The sequence below is a fragment of the Drosophila busckii genome, chromosome 2R, assembly GCF_011750605.1.
Source record: "Drosophila busckii strain San Diego stock center, stock number 13000-0081.31 chromosome 2R, ASM1175060v1, whole genome shotgun sequence".
Taxonomy (NCBI): domain Eukaryota; kingdom Metazoa; phylum Arthropoda; class Insecta; order Diptera; family Drosophilidae; genus Drosophila; species Drosophila busckii.
In genome coordinates, this window is record NC_046605.1 from 9587274 (window position 1) to 9615032 (window position 27759).

General features: G+C 40.0%; 1 protein-coding gene across 1 annotated transcript; it reads left to right on the forward strand.

Moving 5' to 3' along the window:
* The first annotated feature begins 3227 nt into the window (after positions 1–3227).
* Positions 3228–26261, forward strand: LOC108597001 (BMP-binding endothelial regulator protein). Its single transcript, XM_017983277.2, has 8 exons — positions 3228–3854; positions 15095–15305; positions 17107–17192; positions 22299–22395; positions 22456–22638; positions 23345–23557; positions 23620–24065; positions 25058–26261. Exons 1-8 carry the CDS (start codon positions 3846–3848, stop codon positions 26081–26083), a joined length of 2271 nt encoding a protein of 756 aa, XP_017838766.1. The 5' UTR covers positions 3228–3845; the 3' UTR covers positions 26084–26261.
* Positions 26262–27759: the final 1498 nt, after the last annotated feature.

A 27759-nucleotide genomic window follows, 5' to 3' on the forward strand; every position in this document is an offset into this window, starting at 1 on the left:
CAGATATCAAAATAGCATCGATGCGTTGCGCAAACTGTTTTATATATAGAAATAGTAAATGTAAGGAGAGGGGCTGGAGATTTTGTAGGTTGTGGGCTTACAGTTGTTGTTAGATAGAGAGAAGGCTGGGGGCGTGGCCTATGCCTATTTGCACTGCGCTTAGAAGCTCAGCGACTAATTACGCTCAAGTGGCACGGAAAATTGTGGCTGATGCTAGATGCTAACGAACGCCCTCAGCAGCCAATGACGTTTAGGCCAAATTGCTTTTAAAGTTGTTTACAGCGGCAGCGGCAACAGCAGCAGCCGCAACAGTTGGCTGTAAGCAGAGAACCGAGTGCCGAGCATTTAATTAAACGCAATTATTTAATTTGCAAGTAAATCACAGACTGCGTCATAACTACATGTCGTTTCTCACATGGCCAACAAACATTGTTGTTGCTGCCGCTGCTGCTGCTGTTGCTGTTGTGGATTATTTGCATGCAAGGCGTCGGCATTTGCAAATTGTCAGCTGCTTATAAGTTGGCTATAAGCTGAGACCAGTGCCTAGGCACATAAATAATGGGCAACGTCTTGTGACAAAATGTGCGCCTGGGAAACTGAAACCGACTCTGACTCCGAAACCGAAACCAAAAGCCCCAACTTCAAGTCGCTCTCAACGTTCGTGATAACTGCAATTTTTCCATTGCTATGAGCTTGCTATCTACTTGGTATCTGGTGTCCCCATACACAATGAGTGAATAAATCATCTCTTTCGAACGATCTGTGTGTGTGTGTATGTGTGTATGAGTCTCTCTGTGTGCATTTCCATGGCATTTGATTAGCATTGCCGTTTGCTTTTCCAAAGCATAAATGTCAAATGCTTGCCAATTTGATTTGGCTTTAAATCATAGCCAAAAGCATTTGAACACCTGAATCAGCCTCCCACAAAGCAAAAAAAAAAATCATAAATTGAGGGAACAAACTTGTCTTTAATTTGCGTTTAAGCCAACAATTTAGCAAGTTAAGTGTTATTATCGCATTTGAAACAAATGCCATAAAAGATTTGTAGCTCAACAACAAGTGCGCCTAAGTGCTTGTTGCTATTTTGCTTCATACTATTATTATAGTTGCTGTTGTTGTTGTTGTTGCTGCTGTTGCTGTTGCTGTTGCTGTAACTGTAAATGCAGTTGTTAATCTTGTTGTTGAAATGCATTTGTGGCTATAACATTAAGCTAATGGCTTGGCCAATTCGTTAGTCGGCAGCTGAGAAACTGAAAACATTAAAAATATCTTAGAGGATGAGTGACTGTAAATGATAAATAAGCATAATAAATACACTTGGCCCATTGACATGCCATTTAACTGAGTTGCAATTGCCTTGCTTATCAGCAATGATATCGTTCATTAAGGCATTTCCCCCGTTTGGTTTAGTTTCGGCATTCCGCAGTTCAAAAAGAAAACATTATGCCACAGTTAACAAATTCTAATTTGCAGCGCAGATTTCTCAGAAATTGAGATAACATTATTAGCCTTGTGTGTGTTGGTCTTAAGACGCGCAGGGAGGCGGGGTAGACAATGGTAACTCCCCAGTTGCCGCTTGTTGTTAACAAGGTGTTCGTTTCGTATAGCACTCTATGGAATGCTGAAATTTGTGTATCATATCAATTTGTCGAGCAATTCGAGCCAAAGAGACAGTCAAGTAAATATACAACATTCTTTATAAAAGGTAACTAATAACAAATATGCAAAACAAAAATCTGAGACTTTGACACATTTTTTAAATTCGACTGCTAATTAAAATATGAAGAAAAGAAGAAACATAAATATTCAATAACTTTAATTATAATGCAAATGATAATTCTGAAAATAATATTGATATGCCAAGCAAAGCTATCATTGGGTCGTAATCATTGTTTTATTAAATTTACATGGTAATCATTATTCTGATTTTTATGCAAAACAAAATCTTTGATTATCATAATTTTTCAGCCTTGGCGAATTTTGGTGTAATTAATTTTTTTATAGATCCATTACAATGGAATGAATAATTTATCTGTTTAAAAAATCGTTATTTTCAGCACCAGTTAATACTGCCAAAATCAATTGAATATTGATCAAAGTTTATTACAAATTTAAGAAATATCCAAGCCCAGTTAAGTCTATATTATACCTGGAGATTTCTTTAATTTTTAAATCACTTTTTTTTATATATATTTAAATTTATAATTCTTATTTACATAGTGAATATAAGCCCGCAAAATAAAATTAAATATAAGTGCAACCAGCGTAGCAATAGAAATGCAAAGGTGCAAGCGAGATGCAAACAACGCAACTTATATTTTCCGCTGTCGACGTTATCCGAATTATCCGAATTATTTGGCTATGGCGGTAAAAAGGCTAAGCAGGCAGCGCTGGCTCGAGACAGCACCAAACCGGGTTAGTACCGCGCGCATTGAACGAAATTTGAAAAGTTCTCGTTCAACAGCGACGGCGAGCGGTCAACAATATTTTGTGAAAGCGCGCTCCGTGTTAAACGCGCTTAGAAAATTGAGAAAAACCAAACGCGTGCGCGCGCTCGTCTAAAGCGAAATCAAAGAGGCTTAATCAGAAGCAAATTGTACACAGATCGGCTGAGAGGTGCAATATATATATGTACTATATATGCAAGTGGAGAGGACTCGGCTCAGTATCAGAAACAAAAAAACATTTGTTATCGCACGCTGTGTGCGCAAATAAAAAATTGAGTAAAACAACAAATAACACTAAAATAATTATTAAAATGTGCTGCGGCTAGTTACAAGCAATTTGTTATGATTTGCGTACGTGTACTAAGTACAAAGTGAAATGCACAGCATATAATATAATTCAAATACAAATACAATAACAATAATAAAAACCAAAGACAAAAAGACAGCAAGTAATTTACAAATTGGCGCGCAATTGTCAATTGCATGCGCTGCGCCTGTTTGTTGCGCTTTAAATCAATTGCATTTGAAATTGAATTCAAATTAAAAACAACAACAACAACAGCAGAACACACACAGAGAGAGCAGAGCCAGCCACTTGGACAATAATAATAACAAGAAAAAGAAGTGGTTGCTGTGGCGCACTGAGCGTATGCGTAATATATTAAACATCCTGCGGATATCCAGCTGTGACTTTTGTGGCGCGTGGCAAACAACACAACAGCAACAACAACAAAAGCAAACAAATAAATACTTAATAATAATAATTATACCTAATTGTGTAAGTGTGTGTGTTATGCGAAGACTGTGAAAATAAAAAGAAAATTGCACAAAGGAAAAGGCGAAAAGCGTGCGACTTGGCAGCATGTGTTGCCGTTTTTGTTGTTGCCACTGCCGCTGCTGCTGCTAGCAAACAAATTGAAATACTAAGTAGCTGGCTGGCTGGACGCCGCAGACAGGCGAACAAAGGCAATTGAAAATGCGATTCATATCGACAACAATAATAACAAGAAGAGCAACAACTACACAACGTACACAGCTAGACAACTAGAGAACAACTCCTTGGCCAGCGCCAGCGTCTCCACCCATCTCCCCCTCCTGCTGCTCCAGCATTTTAAGCAGCGCGTGTGCCGCTCTACCTTTATGCCCGTGGCTTCCAACTCGTACTGTGGCCGGCAACATGTCAAGCATAATTAATTTTCGATTCTGCCTGTGCCGCCGCCAATTTCTGCCCGTTTACGTCTTCAGCTATAGCATCGCCATCGCCAACGCCATCACCGTCGCCGCCGCCGCCGCCTCGTCTACGTTCCTGCAATTGTGCTAAAGCTGACTGCCAATCGACCGTCAACCCCATCCCACGCCCCACTCCCAAGTCAATCCCAGGCGCACTGGAAGAAGCGTATGCTACGGGTGAGCTTTGCGTCTTTACTTTTCTTTTGTAATTAATCTTTATTTATTTTGTTGCTCTTATTGTTGCTGTTGCTCTTGTTGTTGTTGTTGCTGTTGTTGCCTGACAATAAGTAAGTGTAGAGCGCGATTTTGTTTTATTATAATGAGTTCGTATAAACGCTTTGCTATCTGGCTGCCGCTGTCTCAAAGTCTCTTGTCTCTTTGCTTGTTTCGACATTTAGCGAAATTTTGTTTAATTGTTTGAATACTATTATCACATTTGTACGCTGCCGAGCGTGAGCGAGCGAGTGAGCGAGCGAGAGAGAGAGAGAGAGAGAGAGAGTGAGCTGTATACTTAATATTTAAAGCATGTGTCGATTGCGCTCGCCCCTCGCGCCCGCTCCTCCCCTTCTATATACCATTTGTAATTGTCTGTGTGCTTTTGCGTGTGAGCGACATCCCCCAAGGGGGCATAAGAATTTATGAATGTACTACTGATGTATGGCGGAATGGAATGAATGAGTCGAAAATCAAAGCAGCTAACATTATACAAAACATATGTTACGCTTTGCCATTCAAGCAGGCAATTAAATAAAACTGTAGCGTCAATTTATAAAGCGGAAACTTACACGGCCCCACTCAAGTGACGAAAACGCAAACGAAAACCTCGGGGCAGCAACCAAAAAACTCTTATCTATCTATCAAGCGAGCGTCAGGCGACTTGACGGAAAATCTCTCACAATTTGTAATAGTTCAATGTGCCATTTGCTTTTGTACTTTAATCGCAAGCAAAGCTCTTGATGGCATACCAATCTAAATTAGTAAATTGCCTAGTCAGCGCGTTAGTTAGAGCAGCTATCTCTAGTATTTCGCCATTTGGTCAAATCAGCCAACAATGCATTTCGCCATAGAGCGTCGGAATAGTTGTGACAATTGTGTAAGTTTTGACAACGACAACAACAACAGGAACAACAAAAAGGATGAATCATTTATTGTGCGCAGCAATTAGTAATGAGGTGTAAGATTTCGCATGCAATTTATTAATAATCATTGTTGTTAGACTGCAATTGTTAAGAACTATGCGTAAGCCAGCAGCGCAGTATGGGGGTTGGGGTCTAGACAAGGCATAAAGTACAGTAAACATTCAATGTAATCAACTAAACTGAGGCAATTTATTCATATGCAAAAAGTCTAAATTTAAGATAAATAAGTTTTGTGAATTAAGCGATTATAAGTTCATAATTTAAGATCTTATATTTTTATTTGCAATGAATTTGTTTTCCTATTTTGCCTTTTTTAATGAACAATGTATTGGGCTGCTGTTATAGAAATTTGTAAATCAAAAATTTCACATTTAAAGCGGCATTCATAAATAGTAGAATTTTTGTAATAAAGAATTTTCAATACACAAATATAATAAATAATAATAGAGTTGAAATTTTGGAATTAAAAATTTCCAATTTATAGAAATTTTGTTATCAAAAAATTATACGCAGGTTGCTACTATTGAATAGTGCTTGTGTTTATCTGGCTTATATAGAATGTATATATATAACATGCATGTTGATATGTTTATAGAGGCCATTTGGCTGGACAGTAGGCTGAGCTGGATGACAGTCAGCAGGCTTAGACGACAACAGCAACAATTGCGCAGGCCGCCGCGCTGGGCCGCTCTAGGTGTTGTACACTCTATATATATATATATAGTAGTAGTAGATTTTTTTCTTTCATATAGTTGTACGTTTTATGGTAAAAATGCAACCATACCTGTTTTGCCAACACACACACACACACATAGAGACACATGTGGATGGATGGAGAGACAGACGACAACTCAACTGTAGTCTGCAGTCGACTCGTTTGCTTAGTTGCAGGCCGCACTCAGTTGCAACTGCAACTGCATTTACTTTATTATTTTTCTTTCGATTTTTTGCTTAAATTTTTCTTAGCGCTTTTTTTTTGCAGTTTTAGTTTCTGTTGTTGCACGCACCTGTCCAAGCATAGACTTGACCAGAGACAGGCGGTCTGCAGGTGTTTTGTTTGGTTTGTTGTTGATGTTGCTGTTGCTGCTGCTGCAGTCGCTGGCATAATAATAATACGGCAATTAAAATATGATCGCATAATAAGTCGACACTCGTGTGTCTTCCTATGATTTATGGCTCAGCTTTTTTGGCTGCTGCTTTGGCTTATTTATAGACCTGCCAGTCCCAGTCCCCCAAGTCTCTACGCAAGCCCTTGCCCCACCCCGCTCTGCGCGATCTTCAGCGCTCAAGCTGTTGTTGTTGACTACTTTTTTTTACGCATACCTCTGCATTCGCTTAAAGGTAAATTGCTGTCGCCAAGCGCCAGTCTGGGCCGGCTTGGCTCGTTTGACTGGCAAAACCCAAAAAAGCAACAACACAAATATACAAACAGCTAGCCAGCCAGCCAGCTAGCTAACTGAAAGAAAAGTCCAAATGTAAGAAATACAGTGCAAAAGCAAGCCAGCAAACATTTGATACGCCTCAGCTTAGACGCGAAGTCTCAGCTTTTGGACATGACATGACTGTGACTGTTGCTTCGAAATAAATTATTTTAAATGCTGACTACAAGAACTGCAAGAGCGCCTCAGAGTCAGAGTCACAGTCAGAGTCAGCTTCAGCCTTAGCCCGAATGTGTGTGTAACCCAATAGCCCGAAAGGCTTGCGGAGCGCTCTTAATTGACTGCGTGGGCTGCGGTTGACTGCACAGCTGCTGTTAGTAGTACGTAATTGCCTCCAGACGCTGCCAACTGGGCCAAGTTGCTGGCATTTAGTTGTCATCTCAGCTCAGCTCAACAACAACAAAAAGAAAACGAAACTATTCTGACACGCAGCTTGTAGATTCTTTTTCTTTATTACTATTATTTTCGGGGGTAGTTTTGCTGGCAATCATATTTAGACAGCCTAATGACGTCAGCTTTGTCGCCATATGTCTCAGCATCAGCTACAGCTACAGCTACAGCTACAGCTCCAGCTATATCCAGGCAAACACACGCACGCATACAAAGGGGGCATGCGTCATCGTCGCAGGTTGTTGCCGGCTAAGGCGGCGTCTGCGCTGCAATTTCATACGCCCTCATCCCCCAGCACTCGCCCCAGCAGCAAAGCAATAACAACAGCAGCAACACTTTGACTTTAACTGGCGCTCGCTGCGTCATACACACACACATATACACCCACACACACACACACACGTATGTACGTTCGCTATTTTGTGATAATTTCGCCATGACACGCAAAACTGAAGCAATTTGCTTGCCTGCGTTCATACGAGCTCCACTCTGTATATATTTGTTGTAGTATTTATCATTATTGTGGCTGTTGTTGTTGCTATTGCTGCTGCTGTTGTTGTTGTTGTTGCTGCTCGTATGCAATCAAACACAAACTAATTAATGCTCGTATTTACAAAACATTGCAAAGCCAATGAAAATTCCACGGCTCTCCGATAAGCCTAAAAATAGCAGAGACTACAACTGAGTGCGGCAGACTGTGCGGCAGACTGAGCGGCGTGTTGCAGTCTCGAATTGTAGCAGAGAGCGTAGCTCAAGTACGCTGACATTTTAATGTGTGCTAGTTTCTATAGACAAACTAATTAAGTAGCAATTGAATTGCGCTAAATAGTTAATATATTATTAATAATGTTATAGTTTTTGTTAGAGCATTCGAGCTTTGTATACGCTGCGGCAACGCCAAGTTGAGCTAAATATATTAAGATTACTTATACGCCGTGTGTTGCATGCACATTGCCAGCTTGCCAGACAAAATGGCGGCACACTTGCAGCCTGCATACATATGTGTGTCAGTACGTCCATGTGTGTGTGTGTGTGTGCGCCATTTAACTTGACAAGCTCATTTGTTGCAGCAGCAATAACATCAACAACATGAGCAACTGCAATTCATACGCAATGTAAACAAGCACATTTGTTTACATTATTTATTTATTTACCCAGCGCAATTCCCCACAACAATGTCAGCGCTACAAAACGTTCAATTCAACTCTACTTGTCGTCATAATTATTGTTATGCGACAATTGCATTTGATAACAATTCTATTCTCTTTTTTTTTTTTGGCTTACTGCAGTGCAAAGTCCGCTTGGGCTTGCACACTTTCAATTTGATTGGAGTTTCCATTAGCGGCTGCTGCTGCTGCTGATAATGATGATGCGTTTATTAGTTGCTGACTAACTTAGTGAGCGGCATACTTGTGGTACTGGCTTTTAGTTGCTCATTGACTGCGACTGTGACTGTGACTGCGACTGCGGCAGCGGCAGTTTGCTTTATTTATATGTAAATGTATTAATGGCCATTTATGTATTTCTTATGCAAAATTTATGAAACTTATAAAACTGACATAAAAGTGGAAGCAACGAAAAAATTGCTTGTGATAATCATATGTTAATATCAAATGAACGTTGCGTTGCCATAAACACACTAAGTTATGTCTCTGCGTCGCTCATACGCATAAACATATATATCTAGCTATGATAATAACTAACAAAATATACAACATTTTTATGATTTCTGTGAATTGCTCTCATATCTCAAGGCGCTGTGTCAATATAGGCAGTTTAAATGCAAATACGACCAAAACAAAAACATTTTCTCCTTTTAGGCCTTTCTCGCAATATAAAAATGAAAATGCTGAGAAAATGATAATTGCTATGATTAGCTGTTTATTAAATGTAATTGAATTTTAAGAATTATATTCATATTCATCAAGAGCACTTGATGGTAGTTGTGGTTTAATATATTAAGAATTGCAGAGCTTTGCATTACTTGTGTATTCAATTCAATTGACAGAAATAATTTTCTTTTTACGAATTATTTGAGCACTTCCTTGTGGTTTGGTTTATTTATCAACAAATTGCAGTGCCTTGTGTATTAATTTAATTGACAGACTTAATTGCGTTTTTAAAATTATTGATAATTAATAATTAGCTTGACTGTGGTTTTGTTTAAATATATTTATCACTTAACTACAGCAGCTCAGATTCAACTACATAAGTTGAATAACACAAGTAATTTAATGCTATAATAAATTAAAATCAGATAAAAAGAAATTCCAAAGCAATTAGCCAAAAAATATGTATTATCTATTTAAATATGTAATTGAAGTCATAATGCTTTAATATATCAGTAACTGATTGCGCATAAATTTACTGCTATTAATTATAAATGAATTCAATAGTGCCAAATCAATTACTTAGCTTAAGTATGAACATTGATGAAACATTACTCACTTCATTTAAATCAAAATTGCATTTCCCTGGCAATTGCAGCTTTAACTAGGCGCTGTCTAAGCGCTTACGAGTAGCTGTAATTTAATTAACACATTTATGACAGTTGGCGATGTGCTCCAAAAAAATTGAAAACGTTGCAAACGTCTGCGTTGCAGGTTCAACGTCACGTTATACAAACTGCCGCTGCCCTCCAAGCAACAGCTTTGAGTTGCAGTTGCATAAAATGACAACAACAACGACAACTGACTTAACAACTGCAACACGTTTTCACATGGCCTCTCAAAGTGGTCACTTGTCTGGGCTTCCCAACGTCCGCGTCCGCGCCCCTTCGAGCGGGTCGAGCGTTAGTCGCTTGTCGATGCCCGTACATGAAATCGTAGCTGAAGATATATGAGCACATCAATGTGAATTAACAGACACATTAAGCGATACCGATCTGTGTGTGGAGTCGTCCACTCTACTAAACACGAGACCACGACACAGCAGCGCGCGCACATGAGAGCTGAAGCTCGAGCTCTCGAGCATGAGAACGAGACAGAGTGATAAACGATAACAAACGAAAGACTCTGACAACGAACCCGCACTTAAACCGCAATAGCAATTTCCAAACTGTTCATATAATAAATACATAAATAAATATTGATTATTGCACTTTGAACCTGTTCAGCTGGCGCTGAAGCCAAACGGAAGTATGCAAACAACTGAATCATATCAATGGAATGCCAAAATGCCGTATGCCGTATACCGAGTGCTGCATGCTTAGCTTATAAGTAATTTTTTATGGCATATCAAATTTCAAGCGACAACAGCAATAGCTATAAAAGCAGCAGCAACAACAACAACAACAAATCGACATAGAACACGCCCCGCGAGCGCGTCAAGTCGTGCGTCTGCTGCCGCGGCCCGTGTCCAAGCATAAGCGTCCCTCTAGAAGTCCATCCATTATCCAGTATCTGCTGTAGATCTGTTGTATTCGTTGTGTTTTGTTTTTTTTTTTGGCATAAAACGAAAATATGCAAACAATTCACATTTGCGTGTTAATCAATAAATTTGACTGTGAAAACCATTTTGATTGTTGAATAATATAATATGTGTGTCGACGTCATATGGCCCAGACACACACACACACACAGACAGTTAGATCAAGAACAAAAATAAACAACTGGCCGTAGTTGTAGTTGTTGCTCTTTAGCCAAATGCCATATAAATATTGGTAGTAAATTGTTTCTTAGACAATTTTTCTAGGCGTTCTGCTTGTTGTTGTTTTTGTTTTCTTTTTTGACATTTTTGTGCATAACTTAAGCGAGCTGTGCGCGCCTTGTGCATTGTCATTAAACAAATGTGCCAAAAAGAAAAAATATCAAAACATATATAGCCAACATATGTGCGTATAAAAATGTCTACAACAACAGCAACAATTCGGGTTTCGACGCTACAGACGCTGGAATTCCCATATATCGTCTAAAATTCGTATTTGTTGCTATTGTTGTTGCTGCTGCTGCTGCTGCTGCGACTAAAATTGTTTACAGCTACGCTGAGATTGAGATTGAGACTGAAACTGCCTTGGCTTGTGCTCATCTTCAATCAATAAATCCGGTTTCCAGCCAACATTTTGTATACAATAATATTTTTTATCGCATATACATTTTTTTGATTAACTTTCGCCTAAAATATAATTGCACAATAAACAAAAGCAATTATGTTTCGGAAAAAAAAATACAAATTTAAAATTATATTTAGAGCAGTCGCACTTTATTTTTAACTGTCTGTGCCCCTCAATTAATTGACTCTATGTTTATTCTTAGATTTCAAACTAAAATTACTAATAATACTCAAGTTTCAACAACGATGAACACACACACACACACACACAATTAAACAATAAATTTGCAATAAGCTCGTTGCTAAAAATTGTTACAAATCATGTTCAAGCTGCAAACTTGAATTCTATTAAATAATTCGACTTGAATTTCTGCAGAAATATTATAAAAAAAAAAAATGTTTTTCATAAACAAGCGCAGTGTGTGTCATTTAATTTTTATTGAATTCTTTTGAATTCAATTTTATATGCGTCTATAATCCAGAACATGCTCACGGGCCGGCGACTGAGATTAACTATTTGAAAATTTTTAATGACAAAATTGTTGCTGTTTAGACATTTAATTGTTGCATAATATAACGGCTATAAAACATAAACAATTACAATGTGTCAGCTTAATAGCGCACTTTGAAATAAATTTTTGGCACACACAAAATTTTAATTTAATGGCACAGCTGTCATTTTTTATTGATCGAATTAATGTCTGTTTGTGTGTGTGTGTGTGGCACAAAAGACAATAACAAATGCAGGTAAGGCTTGTCAGCTGTGTTAGTTTTTATAGTTGTGAGACATAAAAGTGCAATCTTGTCTCTCAAGCAGACGAAGACGACGACGACCCTTTTCTCTTCAATTGAAAGCCCTGCCGCAGACATTTATTGCGCCCAAAGACAACAGCAACAGTTGTTGTTGTCCATTGTTTCATGCTTGTTGTTGTTGTTAACATCAATGTAGCCTGTCTTCATTTGCTGTAATCGCTTCTCGCATTCAATTCTACCAATGAACTTGGCTGGAACACTCAAGTCTTGACAAATGTGCGTTTGGGCCGCCGTCTCATTGTTGTGTCGACAAATATGCAAATATATTGAAACTCAATAATCGCCAAGCTTCAATCGTCTGTGCAATTTGCATGATTTGCAAAACTTGGCGCCATTTACTGAGCTGAGCTTGAGCTTGGGCTTAATCTTGAGAAAATTCCTGCGTTAATTGAATTAAGCCAACGACAGGACTGTCAGCCAAGCTAATTGCCAATGCGGCAGCAGCAGCACTAATGGCCAACTTTTGGTTTAAGTGGAATTTTTGTGCGATGTGGCAAGTGTGATAAGCCCAAGCGCTCGCTAGTACCTACCGCACATCATTAGACTGGTCTAGGTCTAGACAATGTCTGTGCCTCAGTGTGGCAACCCTTTCGGCTGCACAGGTACCCAAGCTAGTCGCCTGCTTCAAGTTAATTGCTTACATGCTTGACGCCAGCTTGACGACGACAACAACAACAGCAACCGCATTAGAAACCAAGCGGGCGGGCGGTCGGCTATACGCCCCCGTCCCTTTTTTGCAGTCGCATGCGATACTGAATACCGAATAACCCATAATCAGTGACCGAGGGCCGGCAGCGCATTTAATTGGCACGACTACAACAAAAGCAGCAGCAGCAGCAACAGCAACAACAACAGCAGCAACATTGCTGCGCGGCGCGTCGTCATGCAATTGCCGCTGGGCAGTCAATTAAATCTAAGCGTATATAGCAGCTTGTCTCAAATTAAAAAAAAAAAAAACGTTAATAAACGCTGCTAATTTTGTTGGCGACCTGCCTGCCGCCACACTCGTTTCTAAGTTCTATTTTTATAACCAATCCAAGCCCAAACCCAATCCCAATCCCCCATGACAAGTTCGCTCGTGCGCCCGCCACTCAAGCGCGCATCAACCCCGAGATTTTCAACAATGTTTTCATTGCTTTATGCTTTTGCTTTTGGCAATTCTTCGCACCACACCACACAGTTGATATGTGGGCACGCATACGATAAGCCACCAAAAAATTCAGCCAAGCTTCGTGCTTTAAGTGGCGCACAAAACTAAAACTTTATTCATGTTATTTCTCTGTTGGCTTAGCACTTCAATGCCAACCCCACTGTGCACTCAGCTTGGCAGCATACACAGCATACGTACTGTATATGTTGAAGTACTACGCTCATAAATAAAATAGTTCTTAAGTACACCGTTTGCTCTGCCAAGTGCAAAGAGCAACAAAAATTGCGTTCCTACTATATGTACTATGTGTATATGATTTGTCTTTCTTATTGTTGTTAATTGTTATGCTTTGACTTTTGATTTCTAGTGCGTGCGTGTGTGTGGCAAGATAAAATTTAATTTATGTTTTCATGTAACTGAAATCAAGCAAATTAAATATGCGTAGATTGCTTATGGTTACATTTTTATCAACTTTTGTTTTTACAAGCCTTGAAAACTTATAAAAATAAAATAATTTTTATATAGTATTGCTTACGAAATATTACAATGGGAAATTTAAAGCTAAGTACTTAAAAAATAATTTACTTCTATTGAACTAAAGTTCTGTTCAAATTACGTCTAACAAAAATTCTATGAATGAAGTAAATGCAAAATTATTTAATCATTAAATTGCTGCAAAGTTTTCTAACCAAACACTTAACTAACAGTATTAACATATATTTTCTCAAAATATTATATTAGCCATTAAACAATATTCTGTAAGCCTGCACAAAAGTTATTATCATCCCCTATAATCTCCGCTTTATAAAAAGAAAGAAACCAAAAAGTTATTTCTTGCTGCTATTACCATAGAATTTTTCTATAATCTTAATTCTAATGAAATTGCCTTTTTATTGCAAACTTAAACATGATACAAAATTTAAGTAGAAATTCTGCAAATATAAATTATATATAACAAATTATATTAAAATGCAATGAAGCTATGTCAATCAGCAGATTCAATATATTGCTAAGTATTTACGAACTGCGTGCCGCTTGCAAATATATCCAAATTAAATTATGCTATGCAGACAAGACTCTAATTTATAGCTAAATACATGTTGACATTCTACTTATTATAAATGAATCTACTAGCGCTAAAATAAAATTTCATTGTCCTTGTCACTTGCGTTGACTGCGCACTGAGCTGACAAATTGCCAGCTAATCAGCATAAAGAGCAACAAAAGCCACAGAACATTGCCACAGTTCCGATCTGACAAAGATGCGTTGCCGCTATATACTACTTGCTATACCTATATATGTATATATATGTGTAGGTAAATGCCTACATATATAGTATTTGTTGTATGTGAAGCTTATCGTATGTGTATATATATAGAGGTATATATGCTGGTGCAAAGCGTTATCAGCGCTTGTGTGACAATATTTTAATTGGCTGTCTGTTCTAACATTGTTAGGTCAAGCACCGACGCTTTGGGCATGCCAAACTGACAGTTCAGTGCATGACAATGCAGGCCATGCGAAGAAGAACGAACAATGGCAATGAGAGTAGAGTCGAGTCGAGTCGAGTCGATTCTATTCTATTGAATTGGCAGCAAGTTTGTGCTCTAGATACGTTTGCATCCGCTTGGAGCGGCAAATGGTTGGCGCCACTTTGAAGCTTTGAGTAATCAATAAAGTTTGGCAAATTTGATTTGATTTGCGTTGTGAAAATAATAAAAAATTATGCGCGACTCTTGAAAAATGAAATTAATTATAACTCAAGCAAGCATTACAAATATTGCCTGGCGCCAGACGAAAATCATTAACATTTTTATGACCCGCCGCACAACAAAGAACACTCTCAGTTAGCGTTACCTGTACACACAGGCGAACGAACGGACAGACGGACAGACAGACACAGAGTTAAGATCATAAATCGCAACTAATAATGTCCAAGTTGTCTAACACCTAAGAGCCGCCATAAAGACAAATAGACAACGAACGAAAACAAACAGCGAAACGACAACGACGAGCATTGGTCGTTGCCATTGCCTCTCTTTGGCTAAAATCAATGCCGACCCGGCCCAAAAATGATGATACGCAGAATTCACTTTACAGTGAAATTGTGGGCCAGGGTCTGGGTCCATCATAAAACTTGGCAATAGCACAAGCGCACAAATCAGTTATGTTTAGACATCAAATAGCTTAAGATCAGTCAGTCAGTCAGTCAGTCAGTCAGTTAGTCAGTAAGGCAACTATAACAAATGAATTTATGAGAAATTCGCACGCAAATCAATAAGTTCATAGCCAATCGAAGTATGCAGACACCTGCAATATTTCGCAGCAAAAATATAAACATAAATTTTCCGACTATTTTCGGCGCAAATTTTGGCGCCATTTGGTGTATTTTTAAAACTAAAACATGGTTTCGCTCAACTTTTTATACCCCACAGGCCCAAAAACCAAAACCAATCCAAATAGTGAACAAAGATATTCTGGCGAAAATGTGGAAAGCAACAGCAATACGACAGCAGCAGCAGCAGCTACCAGCAACACACAGAGGACTCAACGCAAAGTTGAGCACAATTTGGATGCTATTAGTTATATTAATGAGTCTGATGCAAATGCCAGCAGTTGCAGCTGAATTTCGAGCAGGCCTCGCAGGTGAGTAATTCTTCTAGCAATTAAACAATTAATAAATAAACATAGACGTAGACAACGACTCTGTAATAGATTTGACAGAGACTGTCTCTCTCCAACTTGTTAACCTTCACCTTTACAACTTGCTCCTGTTTTGTTTGTAGTGGTGCGAGCACGTGTCGGTCGGCCCCACCACCCCCCGCCATGCCATAGACTAAAGTATTCCCCAGTTGTAGCTTTAGCTTTATTTTTTTTTTAGCTGAGGCGCTCCCTTGCTGTCGCTGGCGCTTAATCTGTGATTGTGATTAATCAGCGGACACCAGCGTCGCCAGCTGTCCGACTGGGACAGCTACTGAGCGCATTTGAGCGCTGGCAGCTTTTAGTTTTATTTATTTCATTTTATTTCATTTGATTTGATTATTTTGTGTTCTCTAAACATATTGAGTGGGTTTTTTTATTATTGAAATTAACCAACGCATAAATTAGATACACATATTGCAATTCCGATATCGGGTTACTTCAACAAGGTTCATTAACTGCTCTCCCTACAACAACAACACAAAAAAAAAAAAGAGAAGGGTCGGGTCTGTAGAAAGTTTTTGGCAAGCAGCAGCAGCAACAGTAGAAAGAAATTATTTCCACTTCATTGGGCTTTGCTTATGAATGAGCGCTGGTCCTACTAAGCACAGCAGGATGCTTTTGCATAAAAAGCGAAGAGCCAACCATAACAAGCATGCAAACAAACAAACAAACAGCAACATCAAACATCGGCGCAGCTAAAGTCGGCACAGCTAAATGATACAAGCGACGATAATGTCGAAACTGGCCTAAGATCCAGGTAAACGGAATGCCCGCCCACAGTCTGCTGCTGCCGCTGCTGCTGCTGCAGCATCTGCATCTGGTCTTACTAACTGTCTGTCTGTCTGTCTGTTCAGATCTCTCGCTCACTCTTATACTGTAGCTTGTTCGTTGTATTGTATTATGCTTAGCGCCGGCGTCTTCATTTATCAACGTTCTTTATACACTTGTATATATTTGTTTGTTTAAGTGTATGTGTGTGCTGCCAGTGTGTGTGTGTATCTGTGTTTATCAGCACATTGCAGGTGGTCCAACAAAGCGGGGCTGGGCCCTGCAAGTCAGCCTCGGGTCGCTGTGCCAACGTTTCCGTTTGCCTGCCTGGCTACGTTTCATTTCATTTCGCTGCTCGCTGCTCCGTCGCTTTATTAAAACCCGCACGTATCTATAAAGAAATTATTAAGCAAAGTCAGCTGCGCTTTGTAGACAGCCAAAGAAAGTTCTATAATAATAATTTAGCTTATACAACATTTAAACTCCACTTATGTTAGTGCAAACACATAAGTGCCTTAAAATGATTGCAGTGTATTTAATAGTCGTGTATGCCCTTTAAGTACCAGCCCTTTGTTCTGAAACTTGCCTAACATGCGGCGCTTGCTATTTTGACTCTGCTCTAAGATCATTTGTTGCACTCACACACACACACACACATGTACACACACTCTATCAGATAAAGTAGCCTAATCTGTTTGACCTGTTCGCTTTTTAGGCAGTCACGTGCTGGATAACATCTCAGTCTCAGTCTCAGTCAGTGGGCAATTTCCGGCTGCCTGCTTGTAAATTAAATATTTGTTATTTGTTTTATTTGTACAACGCACACATTGTGGGCCTTACATGCGAGTTTCGAAACCAACAGGAAAACGTTTGTTCTTAGATTTCCAAGAATTTATTACACAGCGAACAGTTCTAGTTTGTTCTAGTTATAGTCAAGCTAACGGCGCCTTATTATTAATAATTTGTTTCTTTGCAGGCGACATGGAATCCTGCTCCAATGAGGGCGAGGAGGTGCAAATCAACAGCATACAGAACTCCAAGTGCTTTAAGTGCATCTGCCAGGTAAGCTCAACATTAATGCAATAAGTTGTAGTTTATCCAGTGCAATAGCTCAGCTCAGCTTGCTCAGCATGTAGTCGACTGTAAACTTTGCTCAACCTTCGACCCGAAACTAAATAAAATAAAACAACGCGCTGTACTAAATAAATCTTTTGGCATTGTTGCTGTCTGTCTATTTGTCCGACTGTCTGGCACGCTGCATGAGCCACGCCAATGACCAGCCAGCATGTGTACATACAAAGGATGTGCGAAACGGATGTGCTAGTTGGATGTGCCCATGTGTCGTACAACTCAGAAACGCCTGCCAAGAGCCCAACAACAACAACAACGAAAAAATGGAAAATATTTCAAATATTTACATTAGACATGCCACTAAATTTCGCCAGCAAATGCAATGCCAAAAAATGGAGCTCAAATGAAATGACAGCGCCTAACAAATATATAAAAATATATAATATACCAGCCCAGCTTTATAGCGGAGTGACTGCTTATGTGCATTAGTAATTTAGATAGCTAGGCGTATGCGTAATTTTACATGGCAGACGTCAATAAAATGTATGAAAAACATTTGTTTGAAAAATTTTAAAAATATCATTGAAACATGCGCTATTGCAGCAAATATTTAAGTATATTTTTAACAGGGTTATAACTCATGAGCAAAAGTTTAAACATTTAAAACAACTTTGAACCAAAATTCAGTTTCATTAAAAATGTCAATCAAAATAATTTGGCAAGACGACTTCAATAAAATATATTCAGAAGTTTTGAGAGTAGTAAATGCTGCTTACCGGATAATTAAATGCTATATAAAATGAAGGAACTGCAGCTCTGCAAAACAGAATTAATAACATTATAATAATTTGCTAAACTGTAATTCACAATATCCTGGCACAATAAAATTTCTTGCCGACTAGAACGCGCTTCGAAATCTGACTAACTCAATGTTAATCAGTTACTTATTTTTGAAAAGTATCTTAATCTTAGTAGAGTGGAATTATTTGTTTGTTGCCTTGTCTTGCGCATTTGTTTGGCTTGTTTTTCTTTCTCTGCCTTTTGTGTGTTGTTTATTTTGAATATTTGTGGCCGGTATGCTGTTAGCTATATAGTCGGTTATATTTGTATAAATCTGTATGCTGGCATGTCTGTATGTAGACGCTGGATAAAATGATGCAAGGTCGTCAAACGGGTTTGCGATATTGACAATCGGTAACCACAGGGTAGCGATCGTTTGACAAACACTTGGCGCCGTGTTTTTTGTCGCCGTCAACGGCTACCGACGACGACGACGACGCGCGCACAAGCGGCACAAGTTGCGGAGGGAGTTTGCGGACAGGCGTTCATGTCGTCATTAAGCGGACGATAGCAGCATCCAAAACAAGAACAAAGCGCGTGCTCATCTCGAGAGCCCAACAGTGTTGCCAGACTATTCATATTGTTGTTGTTGCTAATTTGTGCTAAGCACTGTTAAACGCTGCGCTGCTCCAATTTGTGCGCCAAGAAGCTTTGGCAGCAACAACAACAACAACAAGCGATTGATCAACGAATTGCCTCCAGTCAAAAGTTGATGCTGTGACCGTCGCTTTTACTGCTGTTATGTTCGTCAAGTAGGCGTAACCAAAAATGAAAAAAAGCAAAAAAAAAAAAAAATAGATAGCTATAAAATAGCAACAACAACAACAATAAACGCTGGCGCCAGCTTTACTTAAACTTTTTAACTGACGGCGCCATGCGTTGCGCCTGCTCTAACAAAGGTCTTGCCATCTCTTTCGCATACGCGACGCGCTCTCTCTATCGCTCTCTGCTGCGCCGCTGCGACTGCGCATTGAAAGTTCATAGCAGCCGCAGCTCTTAAAACGCTTAAGCTCTCTTAAAGCTTGTCAAAAATACACTTGCATACTAAGCGACTAATAAAGCACACACTTTATGAGCCCTACGCACACTCACACACACTCACTCACACACTTTGTCATTGTTTATTGTGCGTAATATTTGCAAACGCTTTTGCCTGATTGCTCGCCATTTTATGGCTTGACGTTTATTATGTTAAATATCTCGCTTAATATATAGCGCATATTATCCTGTCTGCATGTGTATGGCCATGTACATGTGTGTGTGTGTGTGTGTGCCACCCCCAAATGGGGCAATCAAACGAATTGTCTACCAGTTCACTGCGTTGCCATTTTTCGGGCTTTATGCGAAAATTATGCTGAACGCGCATTGCCTGCTTAATGGCAAATGATTTCCAACGCGGCCAACTGATTGAACGAGCTAAAGTTTAAGCTTAGCATATATTTAAAACAAAAACAGTTGTACATATATCAAATGTTAAAGGATTAAGTGTAGCGACTGGACTATGAAATGTACATAAATTTGAAAAGTGGAGCAACTAATTGGCACGACTCGCTTTGAGCTTTAGCAGCAAGTAACTAGTTATAGTTCCGCTTAACATTAAGCAGCGAATTTGAAAAGCAACAATTGCTCTAATAAGTATTAATTAGTAAATAACTACAGAAGAAATTTAGAACTGACTTGTATGAAATTAATTGGAAGCAATAAAAGTTGAAGCATATTCCATTGCTAGAAGTGTTAACACTGCTTTAAAATTATGTCAAGCAACTATGTCAATTGTTGTATGTGTCATTAAAAATATAAAAACTACATAAAGTTCGAGCTGACACTTCATTTTCGACAGTCGACTTTTTCAATAGATCATATTCAGAAGAACTAAGCACAAAACTTTTACTTCATGAAATATCAAATAACACAAAAAATTGCAAAATTTAAGGGCACACAGTTGAGAAGCCGATGCATATAACATTACCAAAATATATATGTATATATATCTTGATTTAAAATGAATAACTAGAATGAATACTTTAGTTTTTAGTTTAGTTTTTTTTTTCATGAAATTTTTTGCTAATTCATAAATAATTGACAAAAATGTGTGACATCCTTCTTCAAATCTTCTAGCTAACTTTATAAATTATTTCGTATCGCAGTTACTATTGGCTATTGCTTGTTTACACTAAACTGTTTGCTCAAATTAAGGCGAGTTCATAAAGTTGATTTAACAGCTATAATAATACACATATTAGGCAATCAACAACTAGTTAAAGAAAACAAAATTCCACTATTATGAACAGAACGTTAAGCCGTTAATCGCTAAGTAGTAGTAGCTACCAGATCAATTTAACAAATTCAACATGCTCACAAGTGACAAAACACACACATGACCATAAAAATAAAATCACAGCTTGTCATTACCATATGGCGGGGCCAAAAAGAAAACAAAAACCAAAAGACAAAAACAACTTTGGCCAGGCCAGGCCAAGCCAGAGAACTGGCCAAGTTTGTTCAGCAAACATTTAGGGGCTAGACTAAGCAACAAAGACTAAGAGACCAACTACGTGTATGTGTGTGTGTGTGTGTGTCTATGTGTGAGTGAGAGAGCAGAGCAGTTGGAGACAAGTGGCGAACTGTGCTAAAACTGATCATGTTTTGTCAAACGCAAGGTCGTTGGAGGCCGTTTGCAAATGTGGTTCTGCCGCTGTGGCACACACAAGCACACACATGTGTGTGTGTGGATAGTTGAGCTTGGCATTCGTGACTGCCGCTGGCATAGTAAAAAAATATCTCAGGCCTCTCTACTTAACAGCTTTGATGCTATAGCCGGGTCCGGGATGCTTGGTTGCCTTCATGGCGCCTTTTTCTTTCTATTTTCTGTGCGTATGTGTGTGTGTGTGTGTGTTAGTGTGTGTTTTTGTTTTAATAGCAACCTTTGAAAGCCGCTGCTAAGCAACATCAGCAGCAGCCGCCTCAGCAGCAGCAGCAAGAACGACAACGACAACGTTGCTTAACTTTCATGTTGAGTTTGAAATATTTTTATACCGGTTCCAGATTAGAAAGAAAAGAATTTCAAAGCATAAACAGTTAAAGAGCAACAGAGTTGCGTGGCAAAGACTTCATTTAGAGTTAGAGAGAGATAGAGAGAGAGAGCGCAACTTGCGTTGAACTTTGCATTTTCATGCTGTCAACTTTTTTGAGCGAAGTTGACAGCGATTTTCAATCTGTCGGCGTTTATTGCATTATGGCACTGAGAGTTACGATGCAGCCATTAAAATTCCAGCTAACAACAGCCATTAAACTAATACGATGATAAAAATCGCATAGCGCCGCAACAGCAACAACAACAGCAACAACAATAACCGCAAGCTAACCGCCATGCCACGCCTACCCACCGCCCCACAATACCAAGTGCTATTCAAGTGAATTGCACTCGACACATTTTCATAACAATTGCAAATTTTGCACGTTGCGACGACGGCATCCAAATTGAGATCCAATCTGGTTTGCTTGCACTAAATTATACACACATACATACATAGACTTTGTGTGTGTGTGTGTGTGTAAACACTTGCATAGCGCGGCGACATTGTTGAGCCACAACTGCATACAAATTAGTGAAATATTTTGCCTGTTTTTGGTCGACATCTATCTAGATTTATAGATACATTTACAATTAGCCAAAGTCGAAGCTAAAGCTAAGGCCGGCTGGCTGGCTGGCTGTCTGACTGGCTGGCATTTTTAACCTGTCACTTGGCCAAGCTGTGCGGCAAGGGTTAAAGGCGCTCATAGATTTTTATGGTTTGGCGGCTGTTGCATAAGCAAACGTTGCTGTTGCCGTTGCCGTCGCTGTTGCTGTTGCCACACAGCTTTGCCTGCAACGTGTTTGACTTATGATCGACATCAATTCTAATGCGCGGCTGTCAACATGTTGTTAACCAAAAACAACAACAACAAATAAGAATATATAAATATATGTGTGTAGTATAAAAACATTGAGCAACGCATCTGGAGTATAACTAAGCTGCTTACCACCACGCCCGCCAGTGTGCACTCAATGCTTCATAATTTTTGTTGCATAAATTACAATTGAAGGTTAAAATGCAGCAGCAGCAGCTATGCATGAGCTCAGCCGAAGTGTTAATACAAATCATAGGCTAAGCTTATGACAGACAACTTACAGTTCGCTAAGCGCAAGCAAAACAAATTGCGCATACGCCACGTGCAACAAGCGCTCAGCTCTAATTTATATATCGTACATTGCAGAACGGCTTCGTTAAATGTTTCAAGAGCTGCCCGCTTATAGATGACTGTTATCTGCTGGATCCCAAGACCAGCGGCACTTGCTGTCGCAGGTGCAAAGGTAATTGCTGCTAAAATGAAAGAAATTCTTTATAAATTTAATTTTATTTCATAACTGCAGGCTGCATATTTCGCGGCGTGCCCTATGCGAGCGGCGATGAATGGTCCGATCCGGAGGAGCCCTGCAAGACGTACAAGTGCATAGCCAGTGTTGTCACCGAGACAATCCAAAAGTGCTATACACAGTGCGACAATAATCAGCTGACGGCGCCGCGTCCTGGCGAATGCTGTGCCACCTGTCAGGGTAAGTAATCAAACAGCAGAGCTGAGACCCAGCACATAAAAATGTACAAAAGGTCTTACAAGATTTGCGTGCAACAGGCAGAAGCATCTGAGTCGATATAGTCATGTCTTGCTTATCGAATTGACAGTGTTGCCCCTTCCACAAATCAAAAGGAGGCACAGCCTTAATCGCCTGTTGGTTAAGTTCCGATTAGGTAGCAATAGTTGCTAAAATTTCAAACTTATTGCATATTTAAATTGATCAGTCAGCTTAGTCGCCTGTTAGTTTAATTCCGATTAGGTAGCATACTAATGAATTTGAGGCTGCAATAGTTGCTAAAATTTCAAACTTATTGAAGCTTTAAATTTATCAAAGCTTTGCCAAAATTGTTTAAATTTAATTTAATTTTTCTTGAGTTAATTTAAAGTTTATTGTTTAATAGATACAGTCATGTTGTTAAACATAAAATTTGTCAACAGATTTCATTGGCAGTTTGTAGTCAATGTCGGCTGCGCCCGACTTTGCGCATTTTTTTTATTGTTTTATGTGCTTTCGAGTGTCTGTTAAACATAATAATAACAATAACAATCGCATCAAAAATTAGCCCTCCAAGGCGATAGAGATCTATGCAAATGGGCAGAACTTGTTTAGCAAAATTCATTTCATATGTAAACAGCTTTTAATGGAGCGTTGTTGTTCTCGTTGTTGTTGTTCTTGCTACCAACAGGCTGCAACCTCAATGGCCAGACAGTGGCTGAGGGTCAGGAGGTGGTGGCCTCCATAGACGATCGCTGCTTGGTTTGCCAGTGCAGCGGCAACAAGCTGAGCTGCGCCAAGAAGACTTGCCCCATACTGCAGTGCCCCAAAACGAAGCAGAAGCAACATGCCAACGAATGCTGCCCACGCTGCACCGAGCAGCGCGACTTTGTGCCCGTCATAGGTGAGTCTCCCAAAAAGCGTCAGCAACTTGAGCTTCAACTCAACTTCTTATTTCAATTGCAGGCAAATGCATTTTCAACAACAAAGTTTACTACGACAAGACGCAGTTTACGCCGGACCGCTGCACCAACTGCACTTGCCTGAACGGCACCTCCATTTGCCAGCGTGCCACGTGCCCTATACTGGAGTGTGCACCAGAGTTTCAGGAGGAGGACGGCTGCTGTCCACGCTGCATTGTGGCCGAGGTGCGCAGCGTGTGCTCGCATCAGAACAACACGTACATGAACAACGAGACCTGGAACATGGGGCCATGTCGCAGCTGTCGCTGCAATAACGGCAACATACGCTGCTCCGAGATGCGCTGTCCCCAGGTCAAGTGTCGCCCCAACGAGGAGCTGACAGTGCCCGCCGGCGAGTGCTGCGCCAAATGTGTGGAAACCGCCGGCACTTGCACCGTGTTTGGCGATCCGCACTTCAAGACCTTTGATGGCAAATTCTTTAGCTTCCAGGTAAGTCAAGCGCTTGCTGCTAATTTAGCCATCATTGATAGCGACAGTTATGGGTCTGTAAGCAAATTAATAAACCATCATTAGTGCAGGCTATAAACGTCTTTAATGCGGCTCTTAAACCAAGCCAAACTGCACTTCAAGCCATTAAAATGACCACCCGCTAAGCCAACGATTGACAGCAGCCACTCGTTAAGTTGAAATTCCAGTGTGTGCAGCAATAATTAAATGCGCATATATTTTTAATGCAGCTTAATAAAATAAAAATATACACACACACAGTATTGTTGTTAGGTCTAGCGCTAATTAAATTGGCAAATTCTCAGCCACGAGTAGCGTTCTATATAGAATAGTGCTATAGGCAGCATTAGTATTAGTGAAAAAAATTACATAATGTTCTGAACTTATGCAACTTGCATTACATAATTAATTAATTTCAATATAATATGTGCTCTTTATATTTATAATTATAAACATGCAAAAAGGGCAGCTAAAAGTTGTTTGAAAGTTAATCAAAAATATTTGTTTTTATTTAATTAGAAATTAATGAAATCTAAACAATTTATTTTATATTAAACAAATAGCTTTTAGTAAAATCAGAAACAGTACGAGATCATTTGTTAATCAGTTTATTATAAGCTGCTGATTTTATATTTAAATAAATATTATTTACAGTGCCAGCTTTTTATAGTAATTGAATTTTCATGTAACTGAAATAGCAATAAACAATTTATGAACAATTCTAATAGCAATAAACATTAGAGCCTTTCATATGGTTGTTGCATATTTAAATAAATAAATTTGATCACTATCAGTTATAAACTACTAAAGCTTTATAACAATAAGTGGCAACAACAAAAGTCTAGTGGCTAAGACGTTAACTTCAGAGCGCTGTTAACCGATTGCACCTACACGCATTCCAAGATACTTTATTCTATATATGTAGCTACTTCAACACTAATTGTGACCCACATATTTTGTGATTTGATTTGCAGGGCAGCTGCAAGTACCTCTTGGCTCAAGACTGTTATGGTCACAACTTCTCCATACGGCTGACCAACGATGGACGCGGCACGCGTCGCTCTTCGTGGCCCAAGACGATCACACTGAAGCTGCGCGGCCTGCGCATCACACTTGGCCAGAAGCTGCGCGTCAAGATCAATGGCACGCGTGTCATGCTGCCCTATTTGGAGCAACAGGCGGGCACTGCGCACGGCCATGGCCACAATGTGAGCGTTGAGCGGCTGCCCGAGGGCGGTATTATGCTGCGCACGGAGCTGGGCCTGAGCATCGAGTGGGATGGCAACAGTTTTCTGCAGGTGTCGGTGCCGGCGCAGTACAAGCGCCACCTGTGCGGCCTGTGCGGCAACTACAATGGCAGCGGACGCGATGATCTCACGGGCCGGGATGGCCGCCAGCATAGCGATGAGGATGTCTGGCATTTTGCCAACTCGTGGAAGGTGGGCGGGCCCAAGTCCTGCTCCAGGCAGCGTGAAAATGTCCTAGTGGCGCCAGCGTGCAACAAGCGTAGGACGAACTTTTACTGCCGCCCGCTGAGCGTGTCGCAAGTGTTTGGCGGCTGTGACAGCAGACTGAATCCCATCAACTACATCACCTCCTGTCGCATGGACGTCTGCGAGTGTCCCACGGGCAGCTGCCACTGCGACATCTTTGCTGCCTATGCGCACGAGTGCCGGCGCCTGGGCGCGCAGCTGCCCGACTGGCGAGCGGCCACCAATTGTCCGGCGGGCAGCTGGCGACGCAATGCCACCGATGCCGACTTTCTGGGCAACAGTTACTATGGCGAGGCGCACTTCTTGCGCTACGGCAAGGCTGCTGCGCGGCGCCACAAGCAGCAGCAGCAGCACCAGCAGCAGCTGCAGCATCAGCAAACGCGACTGCAGCTGCAGAAGCAGCGGCGCAAGCACAACGAGCTGGAGAATGAGTTCAACAAGAAGCATGTGCCCAACAAGTTCTTAAAGCCGCGTGCGCAGGATCGCACGCCGCCGCCAATTCATTGAGCATTGCATTACAAGCGCAATTGGCAGCAATTCTAATTTAGTTAGCATACACATAATACGCATACGCATTCATACTTAGAGCAGACATAATCTCATACTCAGTTGTTGGCAGCAGCAGGCAGCAGCTGAGCTTGAAAGCTAAAGCTGCTGCTGCTGCCAGCTGTCAAAAGTTCCACACACACACACACCAATACACAACTCTAAATTATATATACGTATATGTAATTTTAGTGAAATTGCGCATACGCACCCATGACAGCACCAGTATTAAGCTAAGCATTATTCCCAGACTTGCATACAAACTTCCTTCTGGTGTTTTATACTCGATTAGCAAAAATCATTCTCATTCGAAAGCAAACAACAAATCATACGCTCGCCATTTAAATATTTAGTTAGCTACATGCTTAAGTTTTATTTATTTGTACAGTTAAGCGTTAATACTACTATATACTATGTACTACTACTACTACTACTACTACTCGAAAGTCTATGCGCACTACTTAAACTTAGATACTTATTTCATTTTGTATTTCGCATGTGTGTATTATCGCTTAAAGAAACATTGTCTACTCTATAAACTAGCATACATATATCTACTATATAATTTAGTTAAATAAATTTTAGTTTGCTTACAACTTAAGCTTTAAACTTTTATGAAAATTGCACAAACAGTATTTTTTGCTTAGTTTAAACCAATTAAGATTAGCAATTTATTTGAGGAACAAATTTACGCCAACTCTACTCTACTCTTTAACTCTCTAACTAGCTCTATCTCTCTGTACTACACTTAAACTAAAAAGAAAGCACTCGCAATAAATATTAAATTGAATTTCCAATCTTGACGTAAAACAACAACAACAACAACAACTGTGTTAATATTTGTAATGTTCAATGCAAGTAACATTTACCAACAATTAATTGCCATTTATTAAAATAAACTATGAATGTATGGATTTGTAAAATAATGAGAAAACAAAACAAACAATGCAAAGAAAATAAAAGAAAATGAATTAAATACAAAATTTTGCATTGATGCATTGAGTCTTTTAATTGCTGCTGCCTGCGGCCTGAGCAAATGTTTATGATTATGTTGTTGCTTGTTTCCTTTTTTTAATGTACAACTGGCATCGGATTCGCAGGCACGAACTTGCGACAAGAGACATAAATGATGACGACGACACTGCGTCTAGGGTGGGCTCCCAGGCTAGGGCCAGCGCAGACGGAAGGAAGTGTGCCCAGTGTCTGAGACTGCGACTGAGACTGAGACTGAGGCGACTTTGAGTGCACAGTGCTCGTGTCTGGGCGTCGAATTACTTGCTCGCCAACTCTACAGTTGCCTTTTGGGCTGCTGCTCCGAGAGTAGCAATCACAATCAATTTATGCATGTTTGCTTAGCAATACTTGTCAATGATGGCTCGAGTTTGGTTTTGGTTGTGCGCGATTGCAGGCACAAGTTTGTCTGTAATTTGAACTGGCCACAAGGCTCGTTGTAGGGCAATCATTTGCCTTTTGTCTGCGCGCCCCTTGCCTGAAGCGCGAGCGCGGTTCTTGGAATTGGAAGGCAAGCATTAAATACAATAAGCTCGTAAATCGCTGTCGATTTAGACAGAAATACAATCTTGTGTGCTTTAAGCGCAGACAGGAATCAAATCGCAGCGAGCAAGCGGGGCTGGTGG